The 17,325-nt window shown below is 45.7% G+C and overlaps 1 protein-coding gene across 2 annotated transcripts in view; it reads right to left on the reverse strand.

Moving 5' to 3' along the window:
* Nucleotides 1–3,413: 3,413 nt before the first annotated feature.
* Nucleotides 3,414–17,325, reverse strand: part of LOC103593392 (unconventional myosin-XVIIIb-like) — a 145,007-nt gene continuing 131,095 nt past the window's right edge. For both annotated transcript variants that reach the window (XM_008576355.1, XM_008576354.1), the window contains exons 17-18: nucleotides 5,519–6,767; nucleotides 3,414–3,626 (exon numbers count right to left, since the gene is read on the reverse strand). In XM_008576355.1, the coding sequence (XP_008574577.1) occupies nucleotides 5,531–6,767 (1,237 nt within the window). In that variant the 3' untranslated portion in view covers nucleotides 3,414–3,626; nucleotides 5,519–5,530. The remainder of the gene's footprint in view (nucleotides 3,627–5,518; nucleotides 6,768–17,325) is intronic.

Consider the following 17,325-nt stretch of genomic DNA (forward strand, 5'->3'; position numbering starts at 1 on the left):
TCCCCCTCTGAGCTTTGTCCTCCATACCTGTAAAATGACCTCTGGGCTTTCTTCTAGTCTGATGGCCTAGAGTTCTTTTAAGACCCAGGCACCCCGTTAAAAATGGCCTCAGGGTATCGAAACAAGAAGGAACATTAGGGTGGCCACTTAATCCATCTGGATTCTTGCCTTCCAATACCCTCACCCTTGAAACAACTTTGGCTATGTTAGCAGGGAAGCCATAGCAGGGCACGGCCATGCAGATGGAGCCTCAGTCTTGGGCATCAGGGAGCAGGGCTCGTGAGCCCAAAGAACAAAAATGCCACCATTAACTGTGGCTGACTGTGTGCCAGGCACTGTGCTAAGTGCTTCATGAGCACTTGACTCCTCACATGGATGCTGGGAGGCTGGTACTAGTTCTAGATCCATTTTACAGATGAGCTGAGGAGAGCCCAAAAGAAGTGAACCTGCTGAGGTGACACAGGGATTGAGTGGCAGATCTGGGGTGGGCATAGCAGAGCCTGGGGACATCCTAGGTGGCAGAAGTGGTAGAAGCGAGGGCTTTGGTGGCACTTACTGTCCTAGGCACTGAGCTAAGCACACTGCCAATGTGCCCCTCAAGGTCCACAGTGGAGTTTCTGGAGTCAGCTTGCAGAGAAGACGATCAAGTTGAGTAAGCACCTTCTGCTGCAGGCTGTGTTGGGCTGGGGCGTTTGAGAGGCAGGGGACAGTTGTCATCTTCTAGGGTGTTAAATTGACTTTTAATGAGCATCGTCAGGATTTCTGTTTACTGCAGAACAATGAGAAAGGCTTTGCTGTTATTATGTGGATTTAACCTTTTTGGATGCATCACTTGCACATCATTGAAGACTAATGACAGGTTTCTTCCTTTACAAAAACCTACTTCATAAAATAAACGCCCTATAAATTTTTAACAGGGAACTCACAAGCTAATTTCATCTTTATTTTTCTTCATAGCATTTCTCGCTCTCTGACAGTCTATTTATTTTCTTGCTTATTGTCTGTCGCCCCAGCTAGGTCATTCTCCACAGAAAAGCAGGTGGCTCTGCTTGCTTATCACTGGATCCTCCGTCTGGGGAACAGTGCCCAGCACTCAGGAGGTGCTCAGCAAATATTGGCTAAGTGAGCAAGACCGCCGGCCCATGAAGAGAAGCTCATGGAAATTCACAGATTCCAGGCCCTAAAATGTTCATGAAGCTCCAGTGCCAGAAAGGCAGTGTGAATCTCCTCCTGACTTCCATAATTGCTTTTGTTTGGGGACCAATCCTGGGGCTTGGGATGTATTTATCTGATCACTACAAAAACAATAATTCCCATTATTAATACATTAAATAACCACCAACTTTTACATAGCATGGGTTATGGACTGACTCATGACCCCTTAAAATTCATATGTTGAAGTCCTAACCTTTAGAACCTCTGAAAGTGACTGCATTTGGAGATAGGGACTTTTAAAAATTGATTAAATTAAAATGAGACGATTAGGATGGGCCCCAATCCAATATGACCAGTGTCATAAGAAGAGAAAATTTGGACACATAGAAGTGCGTGTGCACAGAGGAAAAACCATGTGAGGACACAGTGAGAAGGCAGCCATCAGCCAGCCAAGGAGATAGGTCTCCAACCCTCTCTGATACCTTGATTTCAGACTTCCAGCCTCGAGTACTTGTGAGAGAATAAATTTCTCTTGTTTAAGCCACCCGGGCTGTGGCATTTTGTTGTGGCATCCCTATCAAACTGATACAGCATGCTATCCTCTCCCTTCCCCAAATCTCATTAGATTCTAATAGCTATTATTCCCATTACTGAGATGAGGAAACTAAGGCCAAATGAGGGAAGTGATTTGTCTAAGTCTCCAAGACTCCATGAGCTTCACTGTGGAAACCTTTGGGGGAACTTGGTACATGAGCCAGTGTTTTCTGCCATGCTAACCCCATGCCTGCGTGTTGTTGAGCTTTTGAGTTAGTGCCCTCCTCCTTGCCAGGGCCCCAGACTCCTCTCAGAGATCCGAGCTGCTCCTTCCATGTGTCCCAGCTCTTTTCTGCAAGCTGAGGTCCTTCCTGTAAATGACAGGCTGGTGGTAGATGCTCTTCAAATAGCATTTGCCTGTAAACTTACCAAGTGGGAAAGTGCACCCGTGTCTGCAATGACATTGTTCCACGGACTCACTCCATCAGAGACTCTTCCAGAGAGGGGCTCCGGCGAATTTCTCTCCTGCCCCAACCTCCTCCCCTCCCCACTTCTGCCCACAGCCTCTGCTGAGGATGGTCACAGCTGAGATCTCCCCTTCTTGGAGTGAGATCTTACCAGTCATTATGGGTCGAATTGTGTGCCCCTACTCCAGCTGAAAAAAATATGTGTTAAAGTCCTAACTCTTAGTACCTCAGAAGTGACCTTCTTTGGCAACAGGGTCATTAAAAAAGTAATCAAGTTACAATGAGGTCATTAGGGTGGACCCTAGTCCACTTTGACTGGTGTCCTTATAAAAAGGCGAAATTTGGATATAGAGATAGACACCCACAGAGGGAATAAGATATAAAGAGACTTGGGGAGAAGAGGGCCACCTACAAGCTAAAAAGAGAAGACCTCACAGTCCTTAGAAGAAACTAACCCTTGATACTGGACTTTTACCCTCCAGAACTGTGAGACAATAACTTTCTGTTATTTAAGCTGCCCAGACCGTTATGGCAATCTTTTCTGTTACTGTATGTTACAGCAGCCTGAACAAATGAATATACCAGCAATCCAAACAGGAATTCTCCCCCATTGAGGGGAGCTATGATTGGCTACACCAGAGGGGTACTGGGGATAAAGGCATGTTTGGGGTAGGATTTGGAGTCTGTGCCAGTGGGATTTTAAGTAGAGGCAGCACTTGTTACCTAAATGTGGTCATACATACACTAGTTCTGCCTTTATAAAAAGGGAATAAATTCAAGGTTCTTGCATGTTGATGTGGGCACACATTTGTGGGCACATATACATCAGTGTGTCACATGCACTCAGGGTGTGTGGGCTTATTTATTTGTTCATTGACTCATTCATTCACTCATCAGAGTTTCTTGAATGCTTGCACACACTTATATACATGCAATGTAGATAAGTACACAAACAAGGTGAATAGGATAGAGCTGAGTGTGGGAATCAGGGGGGCATGGAAAAGGAGCACTTATTTCAGTTTGATATATCAGGGAAGACTTCCTGGAGGAGGTAACACTTGAGCTGAAACTGGCTAGGTGAAAAGTAGAAGGAAGTTCATTGCATGTTAACATGTAGGGAGAAAAATAGCAGAATACACCCCAAACCACAAACAGTTCAGGTAGTTCCATTCTTTGGAACCCTTCCGCCCTAGCTTCACTCCTTCAAACCTCCAGAGTCCCAGGTAGCATGGTCATAAAACAGAGAGAAGGCACAAATGCCAAGGAGCCAACACTTTATTTTGTACGGACCAAGCACACAGGGAGCCCCACGCCCCCACGGGATATGCCTCTGCTGAGCCCATCTTGCTTTTTGGGTGGCCTTGCTGGCTGGCTCTGGACTGAGGGCTCCTGGGGAGGCCTGGCCGGTCTCTCTCTCTCCAAATTTTTATGGAGCTGGGAAGTCTTCATGGGAAGCTGCATCTCAGGAGGCTGGAAGCAAATGTAGGTCAGAGCTGATGAATGGGAAGCAGGATTGGTAAGTTTTGATGGGGAGAATGAATGGGGTGAAGGGCCAGGTGGCATTACTGTATAGACTTCACTGAGAGGAATGGCAGAGTATAGGTGGCAGAAAATAACAAGTGGAGGAAAAGCTGGGACAGATTTTTTAAAGGACCAACATTTCCAAATGCCGGGTAGCCTGGAATTTATTGCATCTACTGAGGCCCAGGCTCTGTGCTGGGATCTCTTGTATCCTCATTAAACCCACGTGTTATTTAGTTAGTTGATATAATTATCCCCCTTTTCCAGTTGAGGACATAGATGCCCAGCAAGACTGCATTGCTTGCCCAAGGTCTCATGGCTAGTCACTGGGGAGAATTGAGCTTTGGGGGGCTTGTTTGGTTCCAAAGCCCACCACACATTGTGGGGAGTAGGACTGTGTTATTTAGTTCTAAACTCCAGCACAGAAATCAAGGGTGGAGGAAATTTTTAGGCACGTGCCACATTACTACAGTGAGCATCCTTGGAGAAGAACCCTGCTGGGGGTAGGAAAAGAGACTTGAGTTAAAAAAAAAAAGTCAGAGACAAGATGTTCTGTGACAACTTCTGCTAAGGATTGTTCCCCTTATGAACGTGTGCCCTTTACTTGGCCTTTGAAACTGCTTTCTGTGTTCCCGAGAGCATAATAATGTAAATGAGTATCAGATCTTTACTCGGTAATTGAGAGCAGAGAGAAGGCCATGTTAAGTCAAATTAATTTGCTCTGATGTAGTCCAAGCCCATCTCCATGGAAGGGGCAATGGCTTTTGATGTGCTGAGGGGTGCCTCTTGAAGAAGCGGGTCTTCTGAAGTGGAGGATGGTGCATCTCTCACTTTGGTCAGAGGCCTGGGGGTTGTGGCAAAGTGCACGTTGAACAGCCATGTGCAATTACTCGTCCACCTGAGCCCTGAGCTGCTGCAAGTTCTAAGGTTCAGGAACTGGGATATTTATGAAGACTGTGCATTATCAGGCAGCTCTGATTCCACTTATGAAGATGCCTGGAATGTGTTTCTAGGGAAAAGTATTAGAGATGAAAAGTAGGGATTCTAGAGTTTCAAATCCCTGTTCTGCCTACGTGATTTTGTACAAGTGACGTAACCTCTCTGATCCTCAGTGTATCAACCTGTAAAGTGGAAGTAAATAATACTAACCACCTCTGGAGTTACCAGAGTACTAAACACCTGTCTGATATATATGCCCAAGACATGTAAGCTATTATTAGCAATGAATTCCTCTTCTTACCTTTATCCCAGAGAAGTGCCAGGATTAGTGCTAGGGGTAGGAGGGAGGGCAGACAGAAGCCTTACTTCTACATTGTTGCTCTGTGACCTTTGCATTGCTCCCGCCACCCCCAGCCTTGGGCCTCAGTTTCTCTCTATAAATAATGCAAGAGTTGGACTCCACTATTCTGAAGGCCTCTTCCAATCTGGCCTTTGGTGGATCTGTGATCCCACCATGGATTTCCTGTGTTACGTGGACAGAATGCCATGACAGCTCCTCTAACCCCAGGTGGAATGAGGTTAAAAAAATGACACTAGGGTAGGGAAACTTTACAAGTCTGGCACCTTCTATAGAGGGTCATCCCACAGGACCCTCTTGCTTTCCAATGCATCTGCATTTTAAAGTACAAAGAACTAGGTGGCACTTAGCAGAGGGCTTTTTATAAGCTTTGCATCTAGCAAATTCATCATTTTAGTGAAAACCTCTAAAAACCCTTGTCTCTAGAGAAATCGGTCATGGCATTAAAGGCAGTAGCAGCACCTGGTTTCCTCGAGGCTGCCAGACCTGGGTGGACTCTTGTTTTCATTACCCAACAAAAACGATCCCAGCCTGTTGCTTTTACCTGAGCTAGTTGCTACTTCTGGAGATATTTCTTCATTATGCTCTCGACGTCATCACCCTTCTTCCCTGCCTCTGGCTCTCTGTGCTCGGGGGATGTCCTCTCCCCACCATCACCCTCAAGTCGTGGAATTCTCGGTCGACTCTTGATGCTGTCAGCGCTTTTGAAGGACACAATGGAGCTGGAGGATGAGGATGAGTCAGAGAGGTGAGCAGGGTCCTCCTTGGACTCTGGGCTCTTTTTCAGAATGGTCTTGATCCCCGAGAGAAAGGAACGGTCAGACTCTTCTGTTTCAAAGTGGATGCTTGAATGTTGTGGACCGTGTTGCATATCTTTGGCTGTTCCAGCCAAGGATGTAGGAGCCTCGGGCTTCCGAATGGCTGGGAGGAAGTCATCAAAGTCCACTTTGGTCTTGCGCTTGTAGTTGAGGCTTGGGAGCTTCCAGCTGGACGGGTCACTGTCTAGAGGCTCCTCCACCAGGTGAGTAAACTGGCGGTTCTGGAAGACAAGTGGCTCCTTCCCAAGGTCTGGACAGCTCGCATCGTCCACTGAAGACTCCAGACACCGCCTCCGAGGACGCAGCGTGGGAGATAAGAGTGTGTTCCTGAGTATGGTTGGTGAGCTCAGTTTCTTGCCCGAGCTGGGACCTGATTCTAGGAGGGACTCACAGGAACTGAACTGGATCTTCCGCTTCTCAGGCAGCAGGGTTGTACCCTCAGTGCCATCCGAAGAGATGCATTTCAGGCTGGTGGATCGCAGGAGACCAGCCGATGTCCCAGTGGCTCCCTCCATTTCTAGGGGTGATTTTGCCCCAAACCTCAGCGAGAGGTCTCCCTCATCACTGCCAGCCCTGCCCCTCCTCAGCGTGGAAGCCCCAGTGGTCTGGTAAATGGGAAGAGTGGGCCAGTCCTCCAGGCCCAGAGTGGAGCCCTGGCCCTTCTGGGCTCTCTTCCTCCGGAGTCCTTCCACGAACTCTGAAAGGGCTGCTGAAGGACTGGGCAGCTTTTCCCTGGACACTGGGGATGTATCTGTACTCCGAGAACCCAGAGAAGAAGACAGAGCTCCTAATCTCTCCGTGGGCTTTCTCTGGACACCAAACCCTTCTCCACCCCCCAAATGGGAGTACTTTCGCCAGCAGATGGAGTCTGGAGAAACAGACTTGTCTCCTGAGGTCTTGCTATGGACATCCCGGGCTCTGCTCAGTGCCAACACAGGCTGGGTCCTCTCAGCATCTCCTGCTTCTTTGTTCATCCTATGCCGAGAAGAAAAATGCAGTCAGTAAAAACCATGCAGTTCATACAACCAGTGCAAATGGTGTGAGAACCACCAAGCACAGGCTGTAATATTATTTTTCTTTGAAAATACCATCCCTACTGCACTCTCAAATGAACTATATGATTTAATGTGCAAATTCAAGCCATGTAAATGATTTCTTGTTGCTTCCTGAAATGCAATTTCTGTCTATAATTAAACCCAGCTAAGTACATTTGAGTAGATTAAAACTGCAGGACGGATGAATTAGATTTATGAGGGATCATATCTGACATGATAGGACCTATCATCCAAGATCCTACTGTGAAATAAGTAATTTGCTTCTCCAAGACTGGAAGGGGGCGTGCAGGGGTTATTTGTTTATTTAGGGCCAAGCCCAGAGGACAGTCCCACCAAGCAGGGCTTCTAAGAATCAATGATCCAAATACATGTCTCAATGGGATCTTCTATGACATCCCTGATTGTTTCATGTAGTGAAAGCGTGGGTAAAACCGGTCCCCTAAAAGGGAAGGACTCACATGAAATCAGCTTGAAACCAAGACTACACAGAAGAGGACAGACGGTTTCTATTCTGGGACTACACCAGACTCAGCTTTTATGCAGAGGGAGTTTGCAGCAGCTGAGCGAAAAACACTTTGCCTCTGAAAAGTAGGAGCCTGGCAGTGGGGTGAAATTATAGACTGTAAAATAAAGGGCATCGTTTAAAAGAGAGAGACTGGAGTCCATACACTTTCCCTTTAATAAATAAAATCTTTTTGTCCTCCCTCTAAGAGAAACGACCCCCTTCCTGCCTGCTAGCAAAGTTATAATTTATAAAAATGCCAAAGGGGCAGCAAATGTCAGAGTTTTGGCATTGCAGACAAAGCCTGGACTCGGGCCTGAACAGAGGCTGAAGGCAAAGCCCACGTGGGTTTCTAATCATTAGGCCACGTCTCCAGCTCCTTTGTAGCTCCAACTGTAGCCACTGGGACAGTCGCAGGCTTCAGCCTCTACGCACGAAGGGTGGTTGGGATTCTGGTACCAGACTTCGAGGAAGGATTCTTGCTTCCCAGTTTGATATCATCACCTCCCCTCGTGATCACTTCACATAGGACAGTTTAAGAGGAAAAGAGCTGACCACAATGACCCAGCAGGCTTTTGAATCTGGGAAGGAGTCAAGCCAGAGGCTCCAGAGGTGATGAGAAGGGATGAATAGGGCAGGGAAGCAGGGTCTTTTCCAGTGTAATAGGGGGGACAGCAAGAGACTGAATGTTTGTGTCTCCTGCAAATTCGTATTTTGAAACCCAATCTCTAATGTGATGGAGTTAAGAGGTAGGGCCTTTGGGAAGTGAGTATGTCATAGGGGTAGAACCCTCATGAATGGGATTAGTGCCTTATAAAAGAGACCCCAGAGAGCTTCCTCTCCCTCTCCCACCATGTGAGGACACAGTGAGAAGACGGCTGCCTGTGAACCAGACACCAAATCCTCCAGTATCTTGATCTTGGATTTCCTGGACTCTAGAACTGTGAGTAACTCTTGTTGCATAGAAGCGACCCAGTCTATGATATTTTTGTTATAGCAGTCTGAACAGATGAAGACAGGCACCTAGACTGCCTTCTGGAGCTCTCCAGGCCTGGGAACTGCAGGAGTTCACCATGGCAATGATGGGTCCTGTGGGTTTCATGAGTGACGGGGCTCAGGGCTGGCTGTGCTCATCTGCCTCTCCTCATTCCCTACGTCAGGCAGATGGAAGAGGGTTGGTGTCACTGTCTGGTGTGTGTGAGCCACCTCCTCACCCACACTCCTCACCATCCTCAGTCCTTCTCTTGTATAGTTGGGTTGCCTACTCCCTCCCAAGCTCCCATCTTAGGATGTCGATCTCTCTTGCTCACCGCTCGCTGGTCCCCTGGGAAGGCCCTTCCTGCTTCCAGGCTTTGCACCTGCTGTTCCCTTTACCTGAGGCACCCCTCCTCCTCCGCCAACCCCCAGGTCACAGTGCCGACCTCCCTCATGAGGCAGTTAGCAGAATGAAAGGAAAGCCCTTGATACTGTGACTGGCACCTAATTACTCAAATAATGGCTCATGGTTTTGATGAATAATTAATAACCAATAATTAATAGCAGTCAATCATTAATCACTGACAATTAATAGTAATCATAATTACTAGTACTAATCTCTGCATCTCCAGAGCCTAACCCACCGTTGGATTCAATGAAAGCCTCAAATGAAGTTCAAAGAGGGACGAACAGAAGAATGGATGGCAGGTGACCTTGCATGTCCTCACTTGTAAGAAGGATTGGCCCCCACGTGCTAAAGCAAAGGCCACACATTTGCCCGGAGCAGCTGTCTCCTATCCCGTTTCTTGCCCATTACCTTTGGTCCCCATCACAGCTGCATGAGGGTTGGGAGAGGAGCTGGAGAACTCAATGATCACCAGAAAGTGTGTTTGGCAACATCATTGCTTTGGAATTGCTCCCCTAATACATGGCAAGATGGCATTCACCCTCCTTTATTATTTTCTTCTTCCTTTTTAATAAACACCTTGGAGCTGCCAGGAGCAGTGGGCTGTCACAGAGCTGACAAAAGTCATTTCCATCCTGTCCCGGCCCTGAAAGGAGGTGGGTGTGATGAATGAGTCTTGGGCGCTCTGTCTCATCCACTGCCTGCCACGTGGGGATGGTGGTGTTGAGGGCTCCTATCACCAAATCTCCTGGGACTGTGCCATTCTGCCTACCCCAGCTCCAACCACCACTCCTGACTGCAGATGCCAGGACAGGGCATGAAGACAGAGAGGGAAGAGAAGTCACAGGAAGAGGAGGAGGGGAGGGATTAGTAGCCAAGGACACAGGAAAAAACAGCAGAAGAAGGGGAGGTGGGAGAATCATAGGTCACAAGCCTGAACTGGCAGGATCTGCTGACTCTCATTTCTGTGTTGCCTGTGTTAGCGCCAGGCCCAGAACATAGTAGATGCTCAGTAAACATTGAATTCAATCAAGGTAGATGAGGAAGAGGAAATAGGCAGGATGAGAAAAGTGGACGAAGGGCACAGAGATGTTGGAGGAAGAAGAGGAGGGCTAGAGAGTGGAGGAAGAAGATGCAGAACAAACAAGAAAGGAGTTAAAGTGGGAATGGGTGGGGGAGACAGAGAAGAAGAGGAAAGAGATCAGTGTGGTGCTGGATGTGGGGAAGCAAGAAGGAGACCAAAGGGTGAAGCAAGAGGGAGAGAAGGGAGGGTCCAGAGGCTGCACAGGTTTTGACAAAAAGGTGGGATGGACAGGCCTGGGGACATGGCAAAGCAGCCAGCAGCCCAGAAGTGGGGGTCTGGAGGCCCAGCCTGGAAGTGCTGGTGCCAGGTACAGAGGGCACAGGCTCGCCGGGCCCAAGCCATGAAAGCCCCCAGCTCTACTAGCACAGGGGCATCTGCCTGCCCTCCCCATAGCCCACTAGGAGCCTCAGCCTGGCTGTCATGGGGGAAAAGGGGTTATCTTGGGATTGGGGTGGGCTGAGCCCCACCTTTCTGGAATGGTCTGATGCCTTTGGAGCACCAACTGGAGAGCTTGAAACAGGAACACAAGCCATACAGTGTAGACTCCTAGGGGGCTGGAGAGGAGAGGGGTTGGGTAGCGTGAGGAGGGAGGAGAGATGGGGAAAGGAGCAGAAAAAGGAAAGCAGCAGCCGCTGCTGCTGAGTGCTCCCTCCCGACTCTACCATGCAGAAATCCAACTACACCTCTGCACCGTCTTTTTCTACTTCCTGTCTGCATCACCTCTTGAGGTAAGAAGTTTCTTACATCCACTCCTTTCTGTGTAGAGTCTGCACAATTTAATCTGAATTCAGATGCCCTTCTGCAGGCTTTGGGGTGAGGATCTGCCCATGTTCTGCTGTCTCAGGCTGAATGACCCTCTCCATTCCCGTCCCAGCTTTGGACACTTCAATCAGTTCCTGTCTGTCTTCATCCAGGGCCTGAGGAAGACTCATTTTTTTTTTTCCAGCTGTCCACACAGGACAGCTTGGCTGAGATGGAACTTCCCTTCATCAGCACCTTGTGATGGATGGATGGCAGGTAATCAAGATGTTGCCATGCCTGCCTCCCACAGCCTTGGCCAGGGGGAGGGATAATAGATAGAAAGTCCATTGAGTCGCTGGGAGACAGGTGTGGACAAATGTTAGGTGGGGGCACTGTTATTCTCTAGGGAGAGGCTCCAGAAATGTCATGGGAGCTTCTGCTGCCTACCCCATAGTCTATCCAAAAAGGAATAAACTTCTGGTATACATGCCTCAGTAAGAAGCCAGTGGACATTCCCTGAGCATCCAGCCACAAAGAGGTCACTATTTGGTGGAGGGAATAGTTAATGGTCACCACAACAACCATCCTTGGCTGAGCACCTGCTAGGTTCCAGGAGCTGTGCTGGGTACCAGGGATATGAGAGAGAATAAGCTCATGGTTCTCCTGCCCACATGGCAACCCACTGGGTAGAGATTACGACCTCCAGGCACAGTGAGGCAGGGTGACCTCTGTAAGCACACATGGCCAGGAAGTGGCAGAGGTGGGGCTCCAACCCCAAGTTAGTTGACTCCATCACCAAGAGCATCCTTCTTTGTAATGATACAGGATTAATAGTATTTTCTATATCACCTTGTCTAGATGACTTCTTTGTGGCTTGGGATGTAGTTTGGTTTTGCTACTCACTAGCTATGTGGCCTTGGGATCATTGCCTAACTTTCTAGGCCTCAGTTTCCTCGGCTATAAAATGAGGGAAACGAGGTCAACCTTGCAAAGTTGTGGAGATAAGAGCTCCATGAAAACAGGGACTTTTAACCATTGTTGTCACTGTTACCAGTGCCTAGAACAGTGCCTTAACACATAGTAGGTGCTCAAAAAATATGTATTTAATGAATGAGAGAAGCACCAGGGCCCCTGCTCATAGAAGGTGCTTCATAAACACATGTGAGATGAATGTACTCAGTCCTCTGGCACATAGTAAGTGCTCAGTATGTGTTCAATGAATGAGCACACTACAGTACCTGCCACATAGTAGGTGTACAATAGATGTTAAGTGAATTGATGAACAAGAGTCTTTATACAAAAATGCTCTAAATATTGGTTGCTTAAAGTTATAAAGGATTATCAGGTAAACTAAGATATAAAAATTCAGGAATATTGGAATTTCCACTTTTTCTAACCTGCAAGGCAAAGAAAATGAGCTTTGAAGCGGTTAAGCCTGGGTTCAAATACCCCAGCTCCGTCTCTTTTGAGCCATGCTTTTGGAGTCTGAACTTGTTCAGTTGTAAAAGTGGGAGCAATAATGTCCTGGGTCAGAGGATTTTGTTAGGAATTAGAGATGATGTGTGTGATATGCATACTCACAAGTGCTGGCTGGTTTTACTTGCATCTACCCTCAGTATGTCAGGCAAGGCACAGGATACTACAGTTAAACTTCCATCTGTTACTTATCCATTTCAAAGCATTACTAATCATTAATATAATGTATATTTAAAAATTTTAACATTTGTTTGGTTGTTTTGCTTTAATGATCCCTTCCATCAGGGCTAAAGAAGAGTCCAGATTGAGGGCAGATGTTCGAGAATAAACAATTCCTGTGTCTGTGCCTGTTCTGAATTGCATAGAAAAATCAAGCGGAGATTGAAGTGTTTGGTTCAGCCTCAGAACAAGCCAGCTCCCAAAATTGTCTCCTGCTTGGACCCCACCCCATCCCCTGCCAGGTTACTTTGTGAATGTGGCTCCATCATTTTATCTCCAGTGCCGGCCACATTACAGATGTTGCATGATGAAGAATGAAAGCACCTACATATGCACGTATTTTGTACACATCATCTCATCAAGATCAGAATCATCCCCCCATGTTTCAGATGAAGAAACTAAGGCTAACTGGTGTTTTGCTCAAGGTCACACTGCTAAGTGGCAGGGCCTGGATTTGAACCTGGATTGGCCAGATCTGAAGCTCAGTCTTTTTCCTCCACTACAACACACACTTACTGGGCAGAACCTAAATAGAAACTTTAAACAGTTGAACTTACATTTACATCCATATATTTTTCAAAATCCATTGAGACCTAATGAGCAAAAAAAGTTAGGTTCAAGTCAAGGAGATGCTGGATTCACTGACATTAGACATAATCAAAAAGCAAAAAAAAACCCCAAAACAAAAACATAATTCCCAGGTCTGAGTCTGGTCAGAGAGCCTGGGACAATTGTAGCTACAGGAAACTTGATGTAGATTTAATGACACCATGAATCATCCCCAAAGGCATGCTGTCACCCCTATTCTTCATCCACACCCTGAAATTAAAGAGGAAATTAAAAATGTATTGATGTTCTTTAATACTGATGAGTCCTGGAATGGGAAACCAGATGTCCTTTTAAGATGACCTGAAGATTTTGTAATTGAGTCCAAAAGAGCAATTGACAGTCTGTAATAAAAGTTGACGTGGTATCTAGGACTGTGTAGAGAACATGTGTGCAGTGCACAGGTGAACTCCAGATAACAAAGCTAGCACGTGCTGTGCCTTTCGGCTTTGCAGATGTCACTCAGTTTTATCTTTCCAACAGTCCCCTAAAGCTGATACATTGTAATCTTCCCATGTCACAAATGAGGCTCAGAAAGGGTAAGTAATTTGTCGTGTAATAAATGGGAGAACATGGATTTAAACCAGAGTCCAGGTCCAGATCCACGCATCCTAACCACTCTTTTCTAAAGCTCTTTACAGTCCCATTTTACAGATGAGCAAGCTGAGGCTCGCAGACACAAACAGGCTTGCTGAGGAAGTAGAAGAGATGAGACTCTCACCCTGGATCCATCTGACTATCTGCAATGCTAGGCTGAGCTCATAGCAGTAGAAGATGGGCTGCCTTCCCCTCCTGCAAGTGTGGAGCCTGGATGAGCCCACTAAGAAGGGTCACTTGTGCAAGAATTTCCAGAGAGATGATGAACCATGAACTGTAAATGTAGCAGGAGGTTGGCTAGGGAGAAAGCAGTGGGTTCTGGAGCCTGGGCTCATAGCCCTTCTGGAGGAGGCGGGTTTGAGTCAGGCTTTGGAAGAGGGGTAGAATTTGGATGGCGGTAAGGGGTTGAAAAACACATTCCAAGCAGCAGAAGAAGATCCCTCCTCCCAGTGATTAGCTTGTTCAATCTGCAAAACCCTTAAATAGCAAGAGTTGATGCCTAAATTTCACAGACAAGGAAACTGAGGTTTAGAAAGGCCACCCAGCTGAGAGGGAAGACTCAGAGCAGGAAGGATGCCATGGGTGGGATAATGAAGAAAGCAACCTCCACAGCAAGCAGAGGAGGTGGTTCCTAAGCCTGGTCTCTCCTGGCCTGAAGGTGTGGAGAACAGAATCAGGAAACAGATGCTGTAAATATCTGATAGGCCTTGTAATATAATGATTTTTATGAGACAAGATAACTCTCTAGCCTTGCTTGCTATTCTCACTGAGGTTTCAGTAAGTTCGAAGCCCTTGACATTTTTTAAAACCACTCCAGTGAGCTGCTCTCAGTGGACATCTGCCCACATACCTTCTGTGGGTCAGCAGAATTTGCTGTGAATTTGCACTCTTACTGGCTACCAGGTATTAGCACCAGTGGTTTTTGCACAGAGTTGCCCATTAGAATCACTCTGGGAAACTCTGCAGAAAAAAAAAATCAATTTCAACGGGGGTGGAGGCGGGGAGTAAGGGGATGCTTCTGATTTAAAAGAGACCAAAGACCAATGCAAGGTGTTGATAATGGGGAAAACAATGTGCAGGGGGAGAAGGGGAATATGGGAGCACTCTACTTTCTGCTCAATCTTTCCATAAACTTAAAACTTCTCTAAAATAAAATCTATTGGGCCGGCCCGGTGGCGCACTGGATAGTGCACCGCTTGGGAAGCGCGGTGGCGCTCCCGCCCGAGGGTTTGGATCCCACATACAGACCGGTTCCCGCTCACTGGCTGAGCGAGGCGCGGGAGCAACACCGAGGGTTGCAATCCCGTTGCCAGTCCCCGGTCCGGTACGGGGGCAACACTGAGGGTTGCGATCCGTTGCCGGACACGGAAAAAGACATAAGACAAAAAAAAAAAAAAAATCTATTAATTTTTTCTTTAAAAAAAGGGACTAAAGAAACATAACCAAATGCCATAAGTATCCTTAATAGGATTCTTAAAAAAAAAATTACAGTGATACAGGACAATTTTAGGACAACTGGGTAATATGAATGTTGGGATCTTAGATAACATTTTGAATTTGTTAATTTTCTTAGGTGTGGTAGTGGTACAATTGTGGGGAAATGTCCTTGTTCTTAGGAGAAGGATGTGAAACTATTTAAGGAAAACTGTCATGATGTGTTTATCTTATTTTCACATGAAAGAAAGAAAAAGAAAGAGAAAGAAAATATGTTTAGTTATAGATAGAATGGAGAAGGAGGTAAAGATAGATATAAAGTCAATATGGAAAAATGCTAGCAATTGTCAAATTGAGGTAGAAGCTAATAGAGTTGAAGGTACTCAGATACCTTTGTTGTTAAAAGAAAGAAGAAGAAACGAAGGAAGGAGGAGAGAGTTAAAGGCAAAAGATCTGACACTTTACAGGTGATTCTGAGAAACCACTGGCCTATATTTTTTAAAAAATCAGGTAGGCATTTTTACTCACCCTTCAATGGTCAGCCCTGCTGCAGCCTGCCCCAGAAAGCCTTCAGCTACCTCCCAGGCTGGGTGGGGGCTCTTCTGGCTCCCACAGCCCCCACGCTTCCCTGTCACTCTGTACTACAATTGCTTGTCAACTTATTCGTATATCTTAACCAGACTGTTAGTTTCTGAACAAAATCATATCTCTATGAATCCCCAGCATTAAGAACAGAGCATCAAGGAAAGTCCATGGAATGGAAGGAATGAAGGAATGCGGGAGCAAAAAGATGAGAAATCGTGGAAATGTGAAAAGAATGAACAGAGGACTCCATCTGCCTCTCTGGGCTGGTTAATTCAGACCCGAGTTCCTCTACTCTCCAGTCAGTCAAAGCAACTTCTTTTGTCTTAAAAACAATAGATTCAAAACAAACTTCTAGTACACAATCTGCAGTAAGTTTTCTGTATTCCTAAAGCCAAGCCAAGAGCTTGATTTACTTTCTACAGGATGTTATCAATTTCTAGGACATCAGAATTCACGGGGAGTTGGGACCTCACCTGGTTTGAGGTCCCTCATTCTGGAAAAATGGAGAAGGGCAGAGTCACACTCTAATGAAATGACACCTGTGTCCCAGGTCACACTCTCATAAGACAGTCAAAGTACTGGCTCTAAAATTCGAGTCTTTTATCTTCTGATACAATTTCCACAATGTTTGAAAGAACATAGTTTTAGATATGTAGAGTAATTAAAATATCTAATTGGATTACAGATTCAAACTGGATTCAACATATTTTAAGTAAATCTAATGCACCCCTTCACTTTCCATTCAGAGACATTGCTGCATCTGAGAATAGTGAAATGACAATACCCACATACACTCTCAGATTTATTCATAAAAGCACCCAGTTCTCCATGAAAGTTCAGTTTTAAGTGAGTGGAAATTATCCATCCATCCATCTTTCCTTACATCCGTTCAGAATCATTTATTGGCCATGATGCCAGATGCTGTTGATACAGAGATGAATAACCCTTATCTTCAAGGAACTTACATTCTGGAGGGGGAGACAGATCCGTCAAGTTATGATAGGACGGAAATATGAGCGGATCATTATGGCTTCTTAGGCATAGAAACTAAGAAAAATATTTAGCAAAGGGAGCAAAAATTTAGCTCAGCATTCAGCTTCCAGATACGATATACTAGCCTGCACGAGAGCAAATCCCCACTTAACAAAGCCAGAGAAGCTGAATTCAAATTTAAAGACATTGAAGAGCCACTAAAGCAGCCAGGACTCAAAGAGCCAAATTATAGAAAGAGGGAAATATATTGTAGGTCAGCACAGCATTATGTGGCATTTTCCCTGAGAATCATTGTTGATCTTGAAGAACTAATATGGAGAACTTATACTCCCAAATATCAAGACTTACTCTATAAAGCTACATTAATCAAGGCAATGCTATATCAACTCAAGGATGGACAAACAGAAAAGTGGAATATAATAGAGTCTGGAAACAGCTCTATGCATGCAAGATCACTTGATTTATGAGAAAATGATACTGTTGTGCAATGTTGAAAATATTATTTCTCTAAAATATATGTGCTAGGCCAATTGGGTATCTGTATGGAAAACAATGAATCTTAATCCTTACCTCACATCATAAATAAATATCAGTTCTCAATGCATTGCATGTCTATATGTAAAAGATAAATCAACATAGCATATACATAAAACATAAGGGAATATTTTCATGATTTGAAAGTAGGCAAATAATTCTTTAACAGTATAAAAAGCACCAACCATAAAGGAAAAATTATAAATTAGTTTACACTAAAATTAAGAGCTCTGTTAATCAAAACGAACCATTAAGAGAGTGAAAAAGGCAAGCCACTGAATAGGAATAGATCAACACACTCAATAAGGACTTGTATCTAAAACATA

Source organism: Galeopterus variegatus, unplaced genomic scaffold (assembly GCF_000696425.1).
Source record: "Galeopterus variegatus unplaced genomic scaffold, G_variegatus-3.0.2 Scaffold1337, whole genome shotgun sequence".
Lineage (NCBI taxonomy): Eukaryota > Metazoa > Chordata > Mammalia > Dermoptera > Cynocephalidae > Galeopterus > Galeopterus variegatus.